This window comes from Clinocottus analis, unplaced genomic scaffold (genome assembly GCF_023055335.1).
Source record: "Clinocottus analis isolate CAN_PGR_092001 unplaced genomic scaffold, fCliAna1.0.p SCAF_6, whole genome shotgun sequence".
Lineage (NCBI taxonomy): Eukaryota > Metazoa > Chordata > Actinopteri > Perciformes > Cottidae > Clinocottus > Clinocottus analis.
In genome coordinates, this window is record NW_027176218.1 from 2,324,204 (window position 1) to 2,342,724 (window position 18,521).

Here is an 18,521-nt window from a genome sequence, read left to right on the forward strand (position 1 = left end):
CGGGTCATGTGGTCTTCTTCCCTGAGGAGGAATGAAAGAAGATATACGACCCCCCCCCCCCCCCCCAATACACCCTATACACCCCATTCACCCCCCATAATCCCACACACACCCCATACACCCTCTCCAGAATAACCCCACTACTGAACAATGAGCGTCTCCTATAGTCAACATTTCAATCTCCCGCTCTCTGCAATTTATATTTAGAAGAAGAAGAAGAAGAAGAAGAAGAAGAAGAAGAAGAAGAAGAAGAAGAAGAAGAAGAAGAAGAAGAAGCCTGCAGCCTGTAGCACTGGCATAACAAACCCACTTATCACCATTCACCCCTGGAGTGTCGGTAAGTCTTGCTCGGTGGCACGTCAGACAAAAGGGCATTCTGGGAAGGGGACTCTAGCCCCCCCCCCTCTCTTTTCTTGCTCGTGTTCATAAAACAGAGCTGCGGTTTCCAGCAAACAACGTCCACTTAAACACGTCAGTCTCAGTATTACTGGATCTCAGTGCTGCATTCTGGGTAGGACTTGCTGGCGCAGCATTTAACTAGTTTAAATCCTACTTGACGGACTGAAAAATACTTTGTGGTAGTTAATTACACATCAGAGCTGACTAGAATGTGGTGTTCCCCAAGGCTCAATACTGGGGCCTCTTCTGTTTAACATCTACATGCTTCCACTGGCTCAGATTACAAAAAACAACAAAGTGTGCTATCACAATTATGCAGATGACACACAAATCTACATAACTTGTGCTCGTTGTGCTCTCGGACAAGCACCCGAAGATGAAGATTATCTAGAATGCATGAAGAATCATCCTGATGGATCCGTTGACACCTTAACTATTGATTTGCTGCGTCCCTGTTCTGCAGAACCTTTGTTCCTCTTTATCTGCTCCAGAACAAACAGCTCGCTTTCCCTTTCAGCTCAAAGCAAACGGAGCGTTTGTGTTTCTGCTATCAGCGGCGCTCAGGCGTCCAATCAGAGCGCTGCAGAGAGCCGAGAGGCAGAAACACTTTGACTTCCCGACTCGAACAAACGTGAGAACACAAACGTTCCTGAGAGAAAAGACGCGTACAAATCTCTCATTGTGCGTCAAAGAAACGTTTCTACAACGGAGAGTAACACATATATGATTTATTTACTTATCTATATTAACTAAAGTACTTTGTAAATTTTAATATTCTGATTTGGTTTTTAAAATTGAGTACAAGTATACATTTTAATGTGGAAAAAATATTTTTAGGCAACAAATTTTATAAATATTTCTTTAAACTATACAATAATAAATATATACATACATAAATTAACAAATGTGAAATATATATATATATATATATATATATATATATATATATATATATATATTATTTATTTATTTTATTATTATTATTTTATTTTTCTATTGTTTGTTCAATTTCTACATATATTTTCTTCTTGAAGTCTAATTATCTGTTAATGATAAATAAATACCTTTACATGAACTATTATATTGTTTTTTAAACTTTTTCTTCAGGTGATTCTCAAGATTCAGTTTATGGAATTTATTGTTTTTGTTTTCCAGGTTAAACAAAAGAAAGAAAGAAAGACGTAAGAATAAACACGTGTTTTGATTGTTTGGCTCAATCCGGATTAAAGCTGCAGTCTGGAACAAAGAGACGCTCATCGCAGCTCCGGGGGTTTGACCTGCAACCCAGAAAGTGTTCGATGCCGAGCGGCTCTCATCTCCTCTCAGGTCTGCTCTCTGACACCGAGCGCCCGACAAGAAGAAGCACCGCGTCAGCAGGAAGAGATGAAGAAGAAGCATAGACTTCTATACAACCAGAGGAGTCGCCACCTGGTGGTCAGGAGAGAGAATGCAGCTTTAACACATGAAGCGTAGACTTCTATACAACCAGAGGAGTCGCCCCCTGGTGGTCAGGAGAGAGAATGCAGCTTTAACACATGAAGCATAGACTTCTATACAACCACAGGAGTCGCCCCCTGGTGGTCAGGAGAGAGAATGCAGCTTTAACACATGAAGCATAGACTTCTATACAACCAGAGGAGTCGCCCCCTGGTGGTCAGGAGAGAGAATGCAGCTTCAACACATGAAGCATAGACTTCTATGCAACCAGAGGAGTCGCCCCCTGGTGGTCAGGAGAGAGAATGCAGCTATAACACATGAAGCATAGACTTCTATACAACCAGAGGAGTCGCCCCCTGGTGGTCAGGAGAGAGAATGCAGCTATAACACATGAAGCATAGACTTCTATACAACCAGAGGAGTCGCCCCCTGGTGGTCAGGAGAGAGACTGCAGCTGTAACTGTTCTGACCTGGAGGTTTCTTTTGGTTGTTGATGCTTTCATGTGTTCATCATATTCATGTTGTAGCATCAACAGTCTCATTGTGTAGAAAACAGAGATCTGTGTCCTGTAAACACTTCGACATTAACTCACTTATTTTGTTGCCGCTTTTTGTCCTTCGGGGCTTTTTCTTCGAACAACACGACAACACTTTGTTGTTGTCAGCCTGCGGCGGTAAATAAACACCGGTTGCCATGGCAGCAAAGATCCGCTGACACCGGACCCGTGATGAAACCGTTCGGGATGCAGCGGTCGGTTTTTCACATCTGCATGTTCAGTACTTTTTGTTTAAGTCGGTAACTCGTGAAACGCTGGAGAGAATCACAAGTGTAAGAAGTGCTGTGCAGCCCATATGAGCTCTATGGCAGATATTGCTATAAAAAATGTATAATTTACTTCTTAATTTACTCTTAAGCAGTAACACATCGACTGATATGTACACATCTGAACACACAACTCAGGTTTCACTCTTTTATTGTAACCAACACTATTCAAACAGCCCTACTGGCTGCAGAGATGCACCTTGTTTAGTTTGGGTGTGATGTCATTTTCAAGCAGAGGCCTAAAAATAAGTGTTTTTAAAGGGTTGAAGTAGTAATACTACAATGTAGGAATACTCTGTAGTACAAGTAGTAGTCCTTCCTTCGCGCTCCACCAGGTGTTCCTGCGCTGCGCTCGGGGGGAAGCGAGCTCTTTAAAGCAGCAACAGAGCGGCGGCGCTGCATTCCTGCAGCGTGAGGTGAAGCAGGAAGCAGATAAAACACCACACACCTCCACTGGGATGTACACAACGCCGCAATAAAACACACAAAGATTCAACTAGAATGTGGTCAGAGCATCCTGCTCCGCTGCAGACCTCACCGCTTCTTCACTTCTTTGATACAAGTGGAGACTTTTCCCTTCACGATGCGCTTTAGCTCTTTGATGCCAATGAAAACAAAGCAGATGATAAACATTATTCTGGTGTCTCAGATTAGTCATTAGTGGTGGAGGACCTGGATTATTTAGCCGGTAACTGGATGCTGCAGCGACACAAAGAGAGCACTGTGCTCTCTTTGTGCATCCTGAGGCTGAACATCAAATATCAAATAACTATAAAACATAAACAGGATTGTGTTTGAACTGTCAGCTCATCACGTCTCATTTTACCAGGATGCAGCTTCAGCTTCATGAAGGAGTTCATACTGTGAGTTCATGTGAGATGAAGCGTTCAGTCACTTTCCTTTGTTCACACACTTCATTTCTTTACTTCAGATGTTTTATATTATAATATATAATCTATAGTTTATAATATATAATCTATAGTGTATAATGTATAATATATAATCTATAGTTTATCATGTTTAATATAATCTATAGTGTATAATCTATAATATATAATCTATAGTGTATAATGTATAATATAATCTATAGTGTATAATGTATAATGTAAAATATAATCTATAGTGTATAAATTTAAATGTATCATATATAATCTATAGTGTATAATATATAATATATACAATAATCTACAGTGGATCTATAGTGTATAATCTGTAATGTATAATCTATAGTGTATAATATATAATCTATAGTGTATAATCTATAATCTGTAATCTATAGTGTATAATCTATAATCTTTTGCAGGGACAATCCTGTAAAATCCTCCTGAGTTTCTGTTCAGAGCAGAAAAACAGAACAAACACGCCTCCTAGTGGTCAAGAGCTCAATATCTGATCCGAGGTCTGATGTAGTACAGTAAGAAGTACTATATGTACCTCTGAGATGTGGTACAGTAAGAAGTACTATATGTACCTCTGAGATGTGGTACAGTAAGAAGTACTATATGTACCTCTGAGATGTGGTACAGTAAGAAGTACTATATGTACCTCTGAGATGTAGTGGAGTAGAAGTAAAACAAAGAATACTCCAGTGAAGTATAAGTACATAAGTACATAAATCTGAGCAGTTTTCTTGAGTAACTTCTACTTTGTAAATTTATTATTAACATGAATTAAAACTAAAGAAAACCAGAAGATGTCAAACATGTTTCCATCGCTTCTTTCCAAGCTGTTTATTATAACTGCTAACGGCTTTAAAATATGATCTTATTTATAAATCAATAAACGCCTCAAGACGTTTTAGACTAAATTTAAACCTGAGAGAGAACGAAGCGTCTCGATGAGTCACATGACCCCACAGAGCGACGGTAAAGTTAGAACCTGAGAAACCTTAGAGGCAACGCTCAGGGCCCCTACAAGGAGCGTGTGTGTGTGTGTGTGTGTGTGTGTGTGTGCGTGCGTGCGTGCGTGCGTGCGTGTGTGTGTGTGTGTGTTAATTATATGAAAACAGTTGATGATGCATGTTCATGATAAACTGAAGGATGAAGTGTTCCTTTATGTGTTAATGATGAATGTTTGTGATAAACTGCAGGATGAAGTGTTGATAAATGTTAGTGATAAACTGCAGGATGAAGTGTTGATGAATGTTTGTGATAAACTGAAGGATGAAGTGTTGATGAATGTTTGTGATAAACTGAAGGATGAAGTGTTGATGAATGTTTGTGATAAACTGAAGGATGAAGTGTTCCTTTATGTGATGTTGATAAATGTTAGTGATAAACTGACTGATGAAGTGTTCCTTTATGTGTTTTTGATGAATGTTAGTGATAAACTGAAGGATGAAGTGTTCCTTTATGTGTTGATGATGAATGTTTGTGATAAACTGAAGAATGAAGTGTTCCTTTATGTGTTGATGATGAATGTTTGTGATAAACTGAAGGATGAAGTGTTCCTTTATGTGTTGATGATGAATGTTTGTGATAAACTGAAGTATGAAGTGTTGATAAATGTTAGTGATAAACTGCAGGTTGAAGTGTTGATGAATGTTAGTGATAAACTGACTGATGAAGTGTTCCTTTATGTGTTGATGATGAATGTTAGTGATAAACTGCAAGATGAAGTGTTCCTTTGTGTTGATGAATGTTTGTGATAAACTGAAGGATGAAGTGTTCCTTTATGTGTTGTCTTAGCCGTTTTCATATTATTTTTCTGACTAAACGATGTGAATTGAAGTGTAATAAAGGACTTCATGAGTCATTAAGTCAAACGTCAATGCTCAGATTTAATTTGTTAAACTATAAACGCTTCACATGCATGAATATCAAAAAGAGTCTTGTGACTGTTTGTCATTGTGTGTATATATTTTATATTTTCACCTCTCCTACATTTACTATACATACATAAAGCTCATCTTATTCATAATAAAATAAAAGACACATTCAGAAACTAAATTACAATAATGTTTCCACTTCCTGTCGGGTCATTTTGTTTATTATCCTGTATGGAAGTCAAATGACGCTGTAGTACAACTTTAAAAAAATATTTATTTGTGTTTCACAGAATCGATGACTGTATAATATAATAATATAATTATAATTAAAACTACAGAATAATGTCATCAGTGACTCGATGACTCACTTTGTGCTTTTTTGAAAAAAAAAGTGGAAAATGTGATATTTGTGGACAAAATATAATAAACAAAATTGTATGAATTATTACAACAAATCCAGTAATTTGTGTTTCGTGAAATCCCAGATGTATACTTTCTGTTTGTGTATAAAAGAAGATCAAATATGACAACATTATTTAAACAGACTATCTCAAATCAAACAATATCAATAAAGACACGAGACGTCTTCTCTTCCACATTTTGAGTTTATTCTTTCTCTTCAACATGTTTCCCTGGACGTGTGGAGTTTAAGACTTGGTGTTGTGTGTTGGTGCGTGAACCTCCTTCCTCCGCCTCCGTCTAGACAAACACACCAAAAAAAAACAAACAACGAAATCCTCCAACGCAGAGCGACTCCTCTCAGACTTGCCACCTGCTGCAGTTCAGCTCCGTCCGGTTCAAACCAACACAACAAGTACGACACGTGGAGTTCATAAAAACAGAGACACCGGCGGCGGCTCGAGTCTCTAGGAAGTCTCGAACATCTTCTTCCTGTCGGCCTTGTCCTCGATGTTCTTACGCCAGTCACCGGCGGCTTCTGTCGGCTGCAGAGGACAACAACAACAAACCGTTTGTGTTCAAGCGTTGTCGGTGTTGACTTTACTCCATGTAGGAAACTATGTTTTATATGAGTCCAAAGAGTAAAACGCCGTTTTCAAGGTGATGCTGGTATATTTTCGTACTTTTCCTCTCATAAAGCATCAGAATAGTATCTTCTGATGTCTGAGTGATGACGACATGGATGAGATATGAGTGCTGAAGACTCACCTCCTCCTTGACCTCCTTCTTGACCTGCTTCAGGTTGGCCCTCAGGTCCATGTTGACCGTGTGCTTGGAGCCCAGCAGAGCCTTCAGCATGGTGTCGGCCGACATGCGGACCTTCTTCAGGGCCGGCTTCTTCACTCCTCTCAGGTCCACCACCTTGATCCTCAGGTCTTCAATCTGAGGAGGGATCACACTCTCTGGGTGAGATGAACCAGTGAAATGAAGTCTTTGGATCGGTTGACATGAGAAATGATCAAGACGTGAAAAAAGAGACCATACAAGAACCAACGTCATGTTATTACGGTCATGTTATCACGGTCATGTTATCACGGTCATGTTATTACGGTCATGTTATCACGGTCATGTTATCACGGTCATGTTATCACGGTCATGTTATCACGGTCATGTTATTACGGTCATGTTATTACGGTCATGTTATGATGTCATTGGGCGTAGGTGTAGTTCATGATGTCATTGAGCGTAGCTAGTTCATGATGTCATCGGGCGTAGCTGTAGTTCATGATGTCATTGGGCGTAGGTGTAGTTCATGATGTCATTGAGCCTAGCTAGTTCATGATGTCATTGGGCGTAGCTAGTTCATGATGTCATTGGGCGTAGCTAGTTCATGATGTCATTGGGCGTAGCTGTAGTTCATGATGTCATTGGGCGTAGCTGTAGTTCATGATGTCATTGGGCGTAGCTGTAGTTCATGATGTCATTGGGCGTAGCTGTAGTTCATGATGTCATTGGGCGGTTACCTCTTTGTCGGCCTTCTGCACTTTGGCCTCGATGTCGTACCTCTCCTCGTCGATCCGGTCGATGAGGGAGTTCAGCTTCTTGCAGTATTCCTGAAACAAGCAAATACACACAGTACTCATGTTACATACAAGTACGGTACACCTGTAGTACCTGTACTACCATCTGAAGATAAAGTGGTTGTGATGCTGTTTCCTGTATTTGTGATGCTGTTTCCTGTGGTTGTGATGCTGTTTCCTGTGGTTGTGATGCTGTTTCCTGTGGTTGTGATGCTGTTTCCTGTATTTGTGATGCTGTTTCCTGTATTTGTGATGCTGTTTCCTGTGGTTGTGATGCTGTTTCCTGTGGTTGTGATGCTGTTTCCTGTGGTTGTGATGCTGTTTCCTGTATTTGTGATGCTGTTTCCTGTGCTTGTGATGCTGTTTCCTGTGGTTGTGATGCTGTTTCCTGTATTTGTGATGCTGTTTCCTGTGCTTGTGATGCTGTTTCCTGTGCTTGTGATGCTGTTTCCTGTGCTTGTGATGCTGTTTCCTGTGGTTGTGATGCTGTTTCCTGTGCTTGTGATGCTGTTTCCTGTGGTTGTGATGCTGTTTCCTGTGGTTGTGATGTTGTTTCCTGTGGTTGTGATGCTGTTTCCTGTGGTTGTGATGCTGTTTCTCACCATCAGGGCGGCACTGTCCCCGCTAGTCGTGGGTGGAGGGCAGTTTTGGGACATGTAGGCCTCCTTGGCCGCGATGTCCTCCGTCTTCTCCGTATCCAGCCATTTCTGAGCGATACCCAGGATCAGACTCTGCGGGACAGACGACATGTTTTTATTGTTTCACACGCCGACGACTCGCGTTGTTGCAATGAAAGTCCTCGTTTAAATTTAAAACAAGTACCTTCAGGTGATGCCTGCGGCTGGAAGTCATCTTTTTTCTGTTTGGGAGGAAGTCAGACCATCATCATCATCATCAATGATGCTTTACTCAGGACAGGTGATTCTTAACGATGGGATAAATTGATTTATTTTTTAAATGCAGTTTTCTTCATGAAGAGCTATGAATGAATTATAAATATCTTGTTGCTTCACTGCATGAATCATAAAATACTGTCGAGAGCCATATTTAATATGTCCTCCATGTTTTTAATAATAAATGAGGTCATGATGTGAACAAACCTCTGTAAAGAGAAGTTTAGTGACATTACATCCTGATGAAGACTCTACAGGTGAAGAGGGTCAACACATGACCTCATAGATATCACCGTGACGCTTCACCACTTCACCACTCACACTAAGAGGATTCACTGTGTCACAAGTTTTATGAAATCTTGTGGTTGAATATGCTAATGAGGCGTTATGTTGTGGTGAATTTAGAAAGAAATCTACAGACGTAAATAAAGAAAGTAGTAAAAGGTTGTTGTTTTTTTTCATGTAAATAAGACTTATGGAGGAAACACATCTCTAAATGTTTCTTTCTCCACTTTCAGTACTTTAATTGATTTCTGTTGTGACTTCAGGAACAAAACTTTGCACTAAAAAATCCGTTCGTTGTTTTTTTTTACAGCTTTTTCCATAAAACATCCTGATCTAAACCTGGAGGATCTGATCCAAGAGGACGCTCAGACTTACTCAGACATCTTGGCGTTTTTTTACGGTCCACAACCTGCGTGAAGACACACACACACACACACACACACACACACACACACACACACACGGTGAGACACATGTCAGATCAGGATGTCGGGGTGAGGTTCTCTGAGCTCAGCGTGTTCTGCTGCTCCGGCGGATGTCGGGCATATTTCAGCCGTAACGGGATCCGAACCCGCAGCTGAAGAGCAGCGACGTCGACTGAACTAAACCGGGACGGTCGGGATCCGATGACCCGTCCGACGGCTCACAAGCGGATCGGGTGGAGAGTTCATTTAAAGAAATTCTCTACTGGAATATTGTTAACTTAAGTTCATCTAAATCAGGAGCAACCATCAACGAGTGGTTTTCTCCAGTACTTTGTTTCATGAAGTATTCCACATTTCAACAGTGACTTTTAATGTATTTTCAAAAAAATTTAAGTCCATTTTTTTCTGAGTTTCTTAAATTTTACGTCCAAAAAAACGATAAACAAACAGCTGCAGAGAAATGCATGCACTAAAGAGCAATTCATTTCAAATGAAGGACAACCAACACGTTTAAAACAACATGTTCACGTCCCATTTCAAACAAAAAACACTTCATTTCTTTTTAATCCGTGATCCAATCTCATTAATTTGCTCTAATTCGTCTCCAAACCCTTTTTTTAGAACGACGCCTCAACAATAATTCAGTCGGCATAATGACACGCTGGTATTTCAGTGACTTTCCAAACAGCTTCAGGACCATAAAACACGACGCAGCCAGCGAGCGCGGCCCGTAAATCAGGAAAAGGTCAAACGTCTGCTGCGAAAATGCAGAAAGCGAGTTCGTGATGTCGGGAAGGGTCAGAGGTGGAGAATCGAACGACTGCGATCTCCGCCTCTTAAAGTTTTACAAGTCTGGTGGAGGACGTCTGGAGAAATAAAGGAAAGATGCTGCGCTCAGAGACGCTGACGGAGAAGAAAAGCAGAGACAAAATGAAGAGTTTCTCACCTACTGAGAGGAGGAAGAAGAAGAAGAAGAAGAGACCCACGACACACTTGTGGATGAAAAGGAGACACTGGCAAACTCCCACAGTGAAAAGAGAAAAAGGGTTTATATGGTGGGTTGCGATGCCTCAGCAAAACGCTCAGATCCTCTTTATGGAAATGATCCCGGGCCGACCAATGAGCCGGCGAGCTCCTGAAATACACCAGAGCTCCTCCCTCCTCCCCCAAACCCCCCACTGAGTCGACTTCAAGCCTCAAGATGCAGATTCACACAAGGAGTCACACAAGGAGTCGCCCGGTGTGACCCCCCCCCCCCTCTTGAACTAGAAAACATCTTTCTGTTTTCTATCTTTAACCCTTCAGAGACTGAATCCAACAGTAGACACAATTAGAGGAAATGTAACTAAATAATCTGTTTTTGTCGCACCGCCTTGTGAGAACCGACAAAACCAAAGCACTGATTTTCAGGTTTCTTCGGTCACCTGAAGGCACCGTTGCAGAGGGAGGAGGGGCCGAGGGGTAATCGGTTGGCTTCAATCTGCAACCTCGCCACCAGAGGTCACTAAAGCCTTGAAGTTCGGCTTTAGCGACGTTTTCTGAAGTTATTTTAACGTTTTTTGACGTACGCTGTATGCTTCTGCAAACCACGGACACGATGACTCTCAACGTTTACGAACCAAAAATGCTTTTCATGTCGACGTCGTGACCCCTCGCAACCTTTTTTTTGGCGTTACGAAAGCGAATTCTCAATTACGTTCAGACAACAAAACTATTACTCAAATAAGGAAGTCGCTTTTGCTTTCAAACTGTTGTCTCCTGAGTGAAAGTCCTGTGTAAAAACAGAAAACACATAACCTTGAAGCGTAAGTTAAGACGCAGGTTGAGACCAGGCTGGTTTTTAACCGCTGAGCCGTCACTTCAGGTGGAAATATTCCCTTATTGTATCGTGTCGTTACAGGTAAAATCACCTGCTTCTAGAAATGAATGAATGAAATGTTTCTCTTCTTCTGTCTTCTTTAGAAAAGATTGTTCAACACGGGAGGAGAGACGCTCAGATAGTGTGATGTGTACAGAGTTTCAGACATGGATGCTGTTAGCTTAGCTTAGCATAAAGACTGGAAGCAGGTGGAAACTGCTAGCTCGGCTCTTTGTGTCAAAAGGTTGTTGTTCTCAAAAACCATCCATTCTGTTTTGTGTATTCAGACTAAAGATGCTAAGCTAATATTTTGGTCCAAAAAAAAAAATCTTTCATTGACTATTTGAACAATTGTTTTATTTCTAACTGCAGAATAAAAGACAAAAAATAACTTAACTTAAAGTCCAATTATTAGATTTATTTTTTAATCTTTAAATCACATCTAACGACTAATGGACTTTGAACATTAAGCTAAGCTAACACTGACGCTAAAAGTCTAAATATTGTAAAAACAGAAGCTTGGTTTTGTGTGTAAACAACGTGCAGAAGGATAAACGTAACACACAAATGAATCCTGATTTCAAAACATTTATTTCTAACGACTCGGTGGAAACTTGTACATTTTTTAAATTGTGTTTTCCTGTCAGACATTTGAACTGCGTCCACGTTGACGTTATTTTGTCTCAGCTCAGTCGGTATCACAAAAAACAAGCAAATAAACATCAACAACAAGAAGGAAAGTGTCTTAGCTGTCGTCCCATGATGCAACAGAGACACTTCAGGAAGTCTCGAACATCTTCTTCCTGTCGGCTTTGTCCTCGATGTTCTTACGCCAGTCGCCAGCTTCTGTCGACTGAACAAAGACATCACAACGTTAATTATGTTTTTACACATTTATGTTAATTATTGTTTTAGTCCACGATGCCATGAGTTTTTCATTGTTTACAGGAAGCCGTTGACTTCCATTCATTCACTAAAGTATAAAAACAATCAATAAGAGACGTTAAACCTGCTTATTCAGAAATACTTAGTTTAATAAAGATTGTTAAATACTTAGTTATGTTTAATAAAGATGGTTAAATACTTAGTTATGCTTGATAAAGATTGTTAAATACTTAATTATGTTAAATAAAGATAGTTGAATACTTAGTTATGTTTAATAAATATTGTCTAATACTTAGTTATGTTTAAAAAACATTGTTAAATACTTTGTTTTGTTTAGTAAATATGATTGAATACTTTGCTTTGTGAATAAAGATGATTAAATACGTTGCTTTAAGATGGTCAATGGGATTAGTTTTGTAATATTGTTCTTTATGAGCCATGTACAAAACTTGTCTTTTTCAGAATTCCAGCCCAAAAAAGAATAATTGATGCATGTAGACGTCGTCACTGACGTATTAATAACCTATTAATGTCACAGGACAGATTTTGGGAACATTGTGTGGATGCAGACCCTTTACTTGTCATGGAGTAGTTCTACATTGTGGTATTACTTTGTGTACTAAAGTCAGATTACTTCTTCCAGTGCCGAGCAAACCTGCAACAAACTGAATCAGGACAAACTCTTTCTCGAGAAGGAACATCTGAGTCCAGCCAACAGCTGGAGGTCACGACCAGCTGACACACGATGCGTTCATGTTGAAGATGTCCTCACCTCCTCCTTGACCTCCTTCTTGACCTGCTTCAGGTTGGCCCTCAGGTCCATGGTCACCTTGTGCTTCCCCCCCAGCAGCGCCTGCAGCATGGCGTCGGCCGACATGCGGACCTTCTTCAGGGCCGGCTTCTTCACGCCGGCCAGCTCCACGACCTTCAGCTTCAGGTCGTCGATCTGGAGGCAAGAAGGAAACCACGCGTGAAACAGTGTTCGGATAGGAGGCCACTTCTGATGCTGTAAAAGAATGATTTAATGTCCAGAAAGCAGCTGATTGTGTTGATTATATACATATTATGAGCAGCAAGTTATTTTGTTTACTATTGTCCATATTTTCAGCATTGAGGACATTTTGACTTTTGTGTATCTCTATTCATTGCAAGCGGTTGTCACTCCAAACTCGCACTTTTCTTTTCTGTCACCATCTCGTTTTTTGGTTCGTCACCATCTCGGATTTTGTCCGTCGCCATCTTGTTTTTTGTCCGTCGCCATCTTGTTTTTTGTTCGTCGCCATCTTGTTTTTTGTTCGTCGGCATCTTGGATTTTGTCCGTCGCCATCTTGATTTTTAGTCCGTCACCATCTTAGTTTTAGTCCGTCATCATCTCATTTTTTGTCCGTCGCCATCTTGGATTTTGTCCGTCGCCATCTTGTTTTTTTGTCCATCTTAGATTTTGTCTGTCACCATCTTGGTTTTTGTCCATCACCATCTTGTTTTTTTGTCGGTCACCATCTTGTTTTTTGTCCATCACCATCTTGTTTTTTTTGTCCAACACCATCTCGTTTTTTGTCCGTCGCCATCTTGGTTTTTGTCCATCACCATCTTGTATTTTTGTCCATCACCATCTTGGTTTTAGTCCACCACCATGTTTTTTTCTGTTGCCATCTTGGTTTTAGTCCGTCGCCATCTTAGTTTTTGTCCATCACCAACTTGGTTTTAGTCCGTCACCATCTTGTTTTTTGTCCGTCGCCATCTTGGATTTTGTCCATCGCCATCATGTTTTTTGTCTGTCATCTTGTTTTTTTTGTCCACTACCATCTTGATTTTTGCTCACAGAAAAAAGGCTGCCCCTCAAGGTTTTATAGATGTAGTTATATCGATATTTCCCCTGAGGGCATCAGCTCAGTGTGTGTCTCACCTCCAAGTCGCACTTGCCCACTTTGGACTCGGCGTCATACCTCGCCTCGTCGATCTTGTCGATGGCACTCTGGAGCTTCTTACAGAGTTCCTGTTGATGCAACAAACAAACAAACCAACAACAACTTTACTTCAGTGTTTCTAAATGAAGATTTTACAAAACAAGGATTGTCATGAATCTGATACTTCATTTTGCATTGGTAGAGGAAATACTGGGATCCTTGACATCAGTAAAAGTAGTAATACCACAGTCTAAAGATACTACTCTTGTAAGTGACTCAGTTGTCTTACAGTGTGGTAATAGTACTTATATTGTGAGTATTCGGGGTCGCACCATGAGGACGGCCTGGTCTCCGTTCGTGTCGGGGGCGGGGCAGTTCTCGGCCATGTACGTCTCCTTCGCCGCCACAAGTTCAATCTTCTCCTGCTCGATCCAGCTGGCGGCGATCTGCAGCATGATGCTCTGAGGAGGAGGAAGAGGAGGAAGAAGCGTCCATTAAAGGTTCACTACAGAGACGCCACAGAGACGCCTACGAAGACGTCGGTGAGGCGGGCGAGAAGAATTCCGTCTTACCTTCAGGTGATGCCGGCGGCTGGACGTCATTTTCTTTACCCTGAAACACAAGAGGTTAGCATTAGCCTAGCCTAGCATAAAGAGCAGGAACGGGGGGCAACAGCTAGCCTGATAATCTCCAGGGACCCTCAGTGTGTCGCAGGAGATTTGATCAGAACGTCTGCATTGTCTTTGACTTAACATTTCTGTCTGCAGTTCACTTCATGGCCACATGAGGGCGCCTGAATGCTCGTATCGCTCTGATCGTTGTATTCTAATTAAATCTAACGTTGTGATTGTTTCACTGATGAGAGGAAATGGAAAGATAGAGGTAGATAATAGTTATGCTCTTTTCTCATCTTCATTAAAACTATTTTATCATTATTTTCACGGGTTCTGTTATGTTTTAATGAATAAATAACATCCTGTCATTGTGGGTGCGTCCTGCGATTAACACATAATGTAAATAAAAATTATTAAAAAGGTGAATGAATGGTAAATACATAACAATAACACTGTGTGGAAACAGTAAAGTAACAGTTTTAGTTATGACTCTTATCCCACAGTAGGAGAAAAAACAAACAGAAAACTTCTGAGAAGTTGAAACATCTTTTAAAATGTGTTCATAAATATAGAATATTAAAGAGTGTCGTGTTTCTGTCCAGCTGCTGTCATCTGAAGCCGTCACATGTTCAGGCATTCTGACGGTCCAACAGCTGTGAGACCACGTGAAGATGAAGGAGAGGATGAAGAAGAAGAAGATGACGATGATGATGATGAGTCAGAACCAAATTTTCATAGTTTGTTTCCTGTTTTCTGATTATTATTCTTTCACTTTGTTTCCGTCTTTTTAAGACAATAAAAAAGGAAGTCTAGAAATGCATCAGGTACTTTATATATTTTCCATTATATTAAGTTTAAAAGTAACCTTTTTAAAAACTTAATTCATAATATTTTTTGGTGAATATCTCCTCCCGTGTCAAAATACATCAAAATGTGCGGCTTGCATAAGGAATCGTGTGCTATGAGAGATTTTATTTTTTTTAATCTTTGTGGTCATAGTGACTCGCCATACAACACAGAGACATGGTTTAATGTTTAAAACGTTGACAAAAGTCTGGAGTTGATTTAACCAATTGGCCATTTTTTTAAACTAGCACAGTTTTCATGTAAATATTGTTAAAGTTTAGGAATATTTTCAGATTATTTCAGAGTTTACAATGTGTGTGTGTGTGGGTGAGTGAGAGGCAGCAGCAGAAACCTGTTAAACTTGTCAATTTATTTCATTTTATAAATCAGTCTCACACACACACACACACACACACACACACACACACACACACACACGCAGGCAGTAGGAGCCATGGTAACCAGTGACTTGTGTCTATGCTCTCAAGTCCATCACAACTACAGAAAGCTAAGAAGAAAGCTAAAGAGGAAACGGAGGAGAAGAAGAAGACAAAGAGAGAGGCCATGACGAGGAGGAGGAAGAGGAGGAGGAGGAGGAAGAGTAGCAGAAAGAAGAGGAGGAGGAGGCGTACTCACTCAGACATGCTGCTGCTGGTTTGCTTCTGTGGAGACAGAAACAATAAATCAGAGTCGACATGTTACAAGGAGCCAACACGTTATTGATCGCGACCCCTCGACCTCCAGCAGAGAAACGTGATCCGCTTCAGGAACCTCACAAACCGGCTAATCCTGGACCCGACACCTCCAGACACGCTGCCAGGAATGTAACTTCTGCTCTCATCTGGTCACCAAATACCACCAGAGGAGCACGAGGACCCAGGACACAGGACCCAGGTCCCAAGAGTCCACGAGGAACCAAGACCAAGGACCAAGGATCCAGGACCCGAGAACCCAGGAGTCCACAAGGAACCAGGACCCAGGATCCAAGACCTGAGAACCCAGGAGTCCACGCGACCGAGAACCCACGAGACCGAGAACCCAAGGGACGGAGAACCCACGAGACGCGTTCCAGACGACGTGGAGGAGAAAAGAACATCACACACAGTCCCAAAAGAGAAGCGACAGAAATAAAGAGTCTTAAAGAGTCTTTCAAATCTAAAATCCTCGTCACAAAGAATTTGTTTCTTCTAATTTATAACAAACAAAAAGCCCTAAAACATATTATCGATATAAATGTATCTCGTTCATAACATATTATGGATCCAAATGCATCTCATTTATCATAAATTCATGCTGTAAGGCTTCTTTTTTGTAGATAATTTCTCTGGTGTAATTGGGTAATTAATATCCGGTAATTACAGCGTTCAATTAGTGCTAATCAATAACGTTGAGATGAAAGTCTGGACATGCAACTACAAGCAAAACAATTCAACACGTAGAGTTTAAATATTGACGACGGGAACATCTGGAATACTTTAAATGATAAAGACCACTCGGTTCCTGTTGGCGAAACCAACAGGAACCAACGGCATGCGGGATCCAGAACACCGAGGGTTCAAACCCCCGCAGGGTCGGAAAACAAAAACCTTTCGCTGTCACAACAAACTCTCTGGAGCAGCCTCAGAGGTCAGAGGTCACACCTGCAGCTTAAAGTCACTTCAACCTGCTGGGGAGAACCCGCTGCAGAGACTCACCTGCTGACGACGAGGAGGAGGAAGACGCAGCGGAGGAAGAAGAAGAGGGAGAGAGAGAGCTGCCAAGTCCGGAACAGAGGGATGAAACAGGGTATATAGGGTGTGAAGTGCTGGCTCAGCAGCAGGCGGGTCCTCTTTATGGTAGCAGAGCCCTCAGACCAATGGCAGCCGCCGGCTCCAGAAATACCAGCGACTCCGCCGAGGAACCTCGTAAAGTTCTCCCTCGCCGAGCGGACGCCGAGCGCTCGCTATCGGGTTCCCGGTACATTGTTCCCACGAGTCCCTGAAGGGTTCACACATGAGGACTCGCGTAGGCGTGACCACGTCATACGTGTGCGGTCACGTTCACAGAGGTACAGGTCAGAAGTCAGGTTCAAAATTCATGTTTCATGCTGTTGACACAAGAGAGTCAAAGGTTTGACATTTTACATCTCTCTTTGTTCCACTCCATGAATCAGAAAGGTCTGTCAACAAACCTGTTTCCTCCATGTTGGTGTTACTAAATGTGCTTGAATGCAAAACACTCAGAATATGTTTTGGAATGAAAGAGTAAAGTTATATAAATGAGCATTCATGAATAAACGTTAATAGGACTAGTTTAGCCTCACTTGAGCCTCAGACATTTTTCTCAAAAATTGCGAATGTTTTTACAGAATATCTCCTCAACCACAAATCTACAGAAAACACCTGTGAGACCAGTTAAGAGGTTCCTATATCAGTGTATGTGTTACTAGAACACAGGAGACAAGAAGAAAAACAAAATCCGAAAAAATAAAAGACTTTCAGGATGTATTTCCTCTTTTTAATTATGCAAATTATTGTGTTTTATTCAACTATAAAATATCACTATGTGTTAAGAATATCCTTGCAAAGCTTGACTTTGATGAAGTGAAGTTAAGTATTTTTTGTAACTAATTCGGTGCAGATTTCGTGTACCGTAGGTTGAGGTCCACTGAGGGACAAAATACCTTAACTTTCTTCCTGGACCTTGAATGCCTCTGATTCCACAACAGAGGAGCTCTGCTCAAGAAGAAGCACCGATACATACCAACAAGTATTGTTTATCCATAAGTAAGTACAATATATACCAAGTATTATTTATCCATAACTAAGTTCAATACTTTTGTCCCACAGCGGGTTTTTTTCCCCCACAGCTTTCCATTAAGGTGCTAATCATGTGTAGCATCAAGCTAGGGATACGCACATGTATATTTACGTAACTTCTCTCGAGTCACTTTCGAGTCCATTGAGTCACATTCATGGTTTATGTTCATAAGGTTACGTTTAACTGCCATGTTTTAGAAGAGGACTGAACTCCACAATGATTGAAATCATCTTTCATTCTGTTTATTTTATTAAATAAATCCAAAATCCGAATTAATCCTTTTTGTTTTGACCATGGAGGTGAAACCAGATGTTTTGAAAAGCGTTAGTTTCTCTGTTTGTTCATTTCTTGCTAAAATATCGTCTTTTGGCTCCAATAATAATTTAAATGCGATGGATATTAAAATGATTTTTGGTAATTTGTCGAAATGATTTTTGAGTTTGTGTATGTGTTCTTTGTGTTTGTGTTCTTTAAGAAGTGGATGAAGATGTTTAACAAAAAAACATGCAAATATTTTATAAAAGTGAAAAACAGATTAAAAACTCACCGTCTGAAGAACTTCATGGTCACTCAGTGGAGGAGAAGAAGAGATGTAACAAGACAG

The 18,521-nt window shown here is 40.8% G+C and overlaps 2 protein-coding genes across 4 annotated transcripts; both read right to left on the minus strand.

Annotated features, from left to right (window-relative positions):
* Positions 1-6,012: 6,012 nt before the first annotated feature.
* On the minus strand, positions 6,013-10,057 carry LOC137804575 (troponin I, fast skeletal muscle-like). The gene is made up of 7 exons (XM_068603879.1): positions 9,955-10,057; positions 8,959-8,992; positions 8,228-8,264; positions 8,008-8,136; positions 7,349-7,438; positions 6,594-6,767; positions 6,013-6,370 (listed from the first exon to the last, which is right to left on the minus strand). Exons 2-7 carry the CDS (start codon positions 8,964-8,966, stop codon positions 6,293-6,295), a joined length of 516 nt encoding a protein of 171 aa, XP_068459980.1. The 5' UTR covers positions 8,967-8,992; positions 9,955-10,057; the 3' UTR covers positions 6,013-6,292.
* Positions 10,058-10,267: 210 nt separating this feature from the next.
* Positions 10,268-18,462, minus strand: LOC137804576 (troponin I, fast skeletal muscle-like). Of its 3 annotated transcripts, none has more exons than XM_068603883.1 (7): positions 16,813-18,462; positions 15,755-15,780; positions 14,231-14,270; positions 13,991-14,119; positions 13,658-13,747; positions 12,524-12,697; positions 10,268-11,719 (listed from the first exon to the last, which is right to left on the minus strand). In XM_068603883.1, exons 2-7 carry the CDS (start codon positions 15,760-15,762, stop codon positions 11,645-11,647), a joined length of 516 nt encoding a protein of 171 aa, XP_068459984.1. In that variant the 5' UTR covers positions 15,763-15,780; positions 16,813-18,462; the 3' UTR covers positions 10,268-11,644. The 3 variants fall into 3 exon arrangements, with proteins under 3 accessions (XP_068459984.1, XP_068459982.1, XP_068459981.1); XM_068603881.1 differs by having other exon boundaries at positions 15,899-18,462; XM_068603880.1 differs by having other exon boundaries at positions 15,755-18,462.
* Positions 18,463-18,521: the final 59 nt, after the last annotated feature.

Excerpts from the sequence above, each read along its gene's own strand:
- LOC137804575 (XM_068603879.1), bottom strand. Across the intron at positions 8,137-8,227 it reads GCCGCAGGCATCACCTGAAG|AGTCTGATCCTGGGTATCGC; the intron begins GTACTTGTTTTA and ends TCTGTCCCGCAG. Across the intron at positions 6,768-7,348 it reads TGCAGAAGGCCGACAAAGAG|ATTGAAGACCTGAGGATCAA; the intron begins GTAACCGCCCAA and ends ATCCCTCCTCAG.
- LOC137804576 (XM_068603883.1), bottom strand. Across the intron at positions 13,748-13,990 it reads GAGACCAGGCCGTCCTCATG|GAACTCTGTAAGAAGCTCCA; the intron begins GTGCGACCCCGA and ends TTGCATCAACAG. Across the intron at positions 11,720-12,523 it reads AGAAGGAGGTCAAGGAGGAG|TCGACAGAAGCTGGCGACTG; the intron begins GTGAGGACATCT and ends GTCTTTGTTCAG.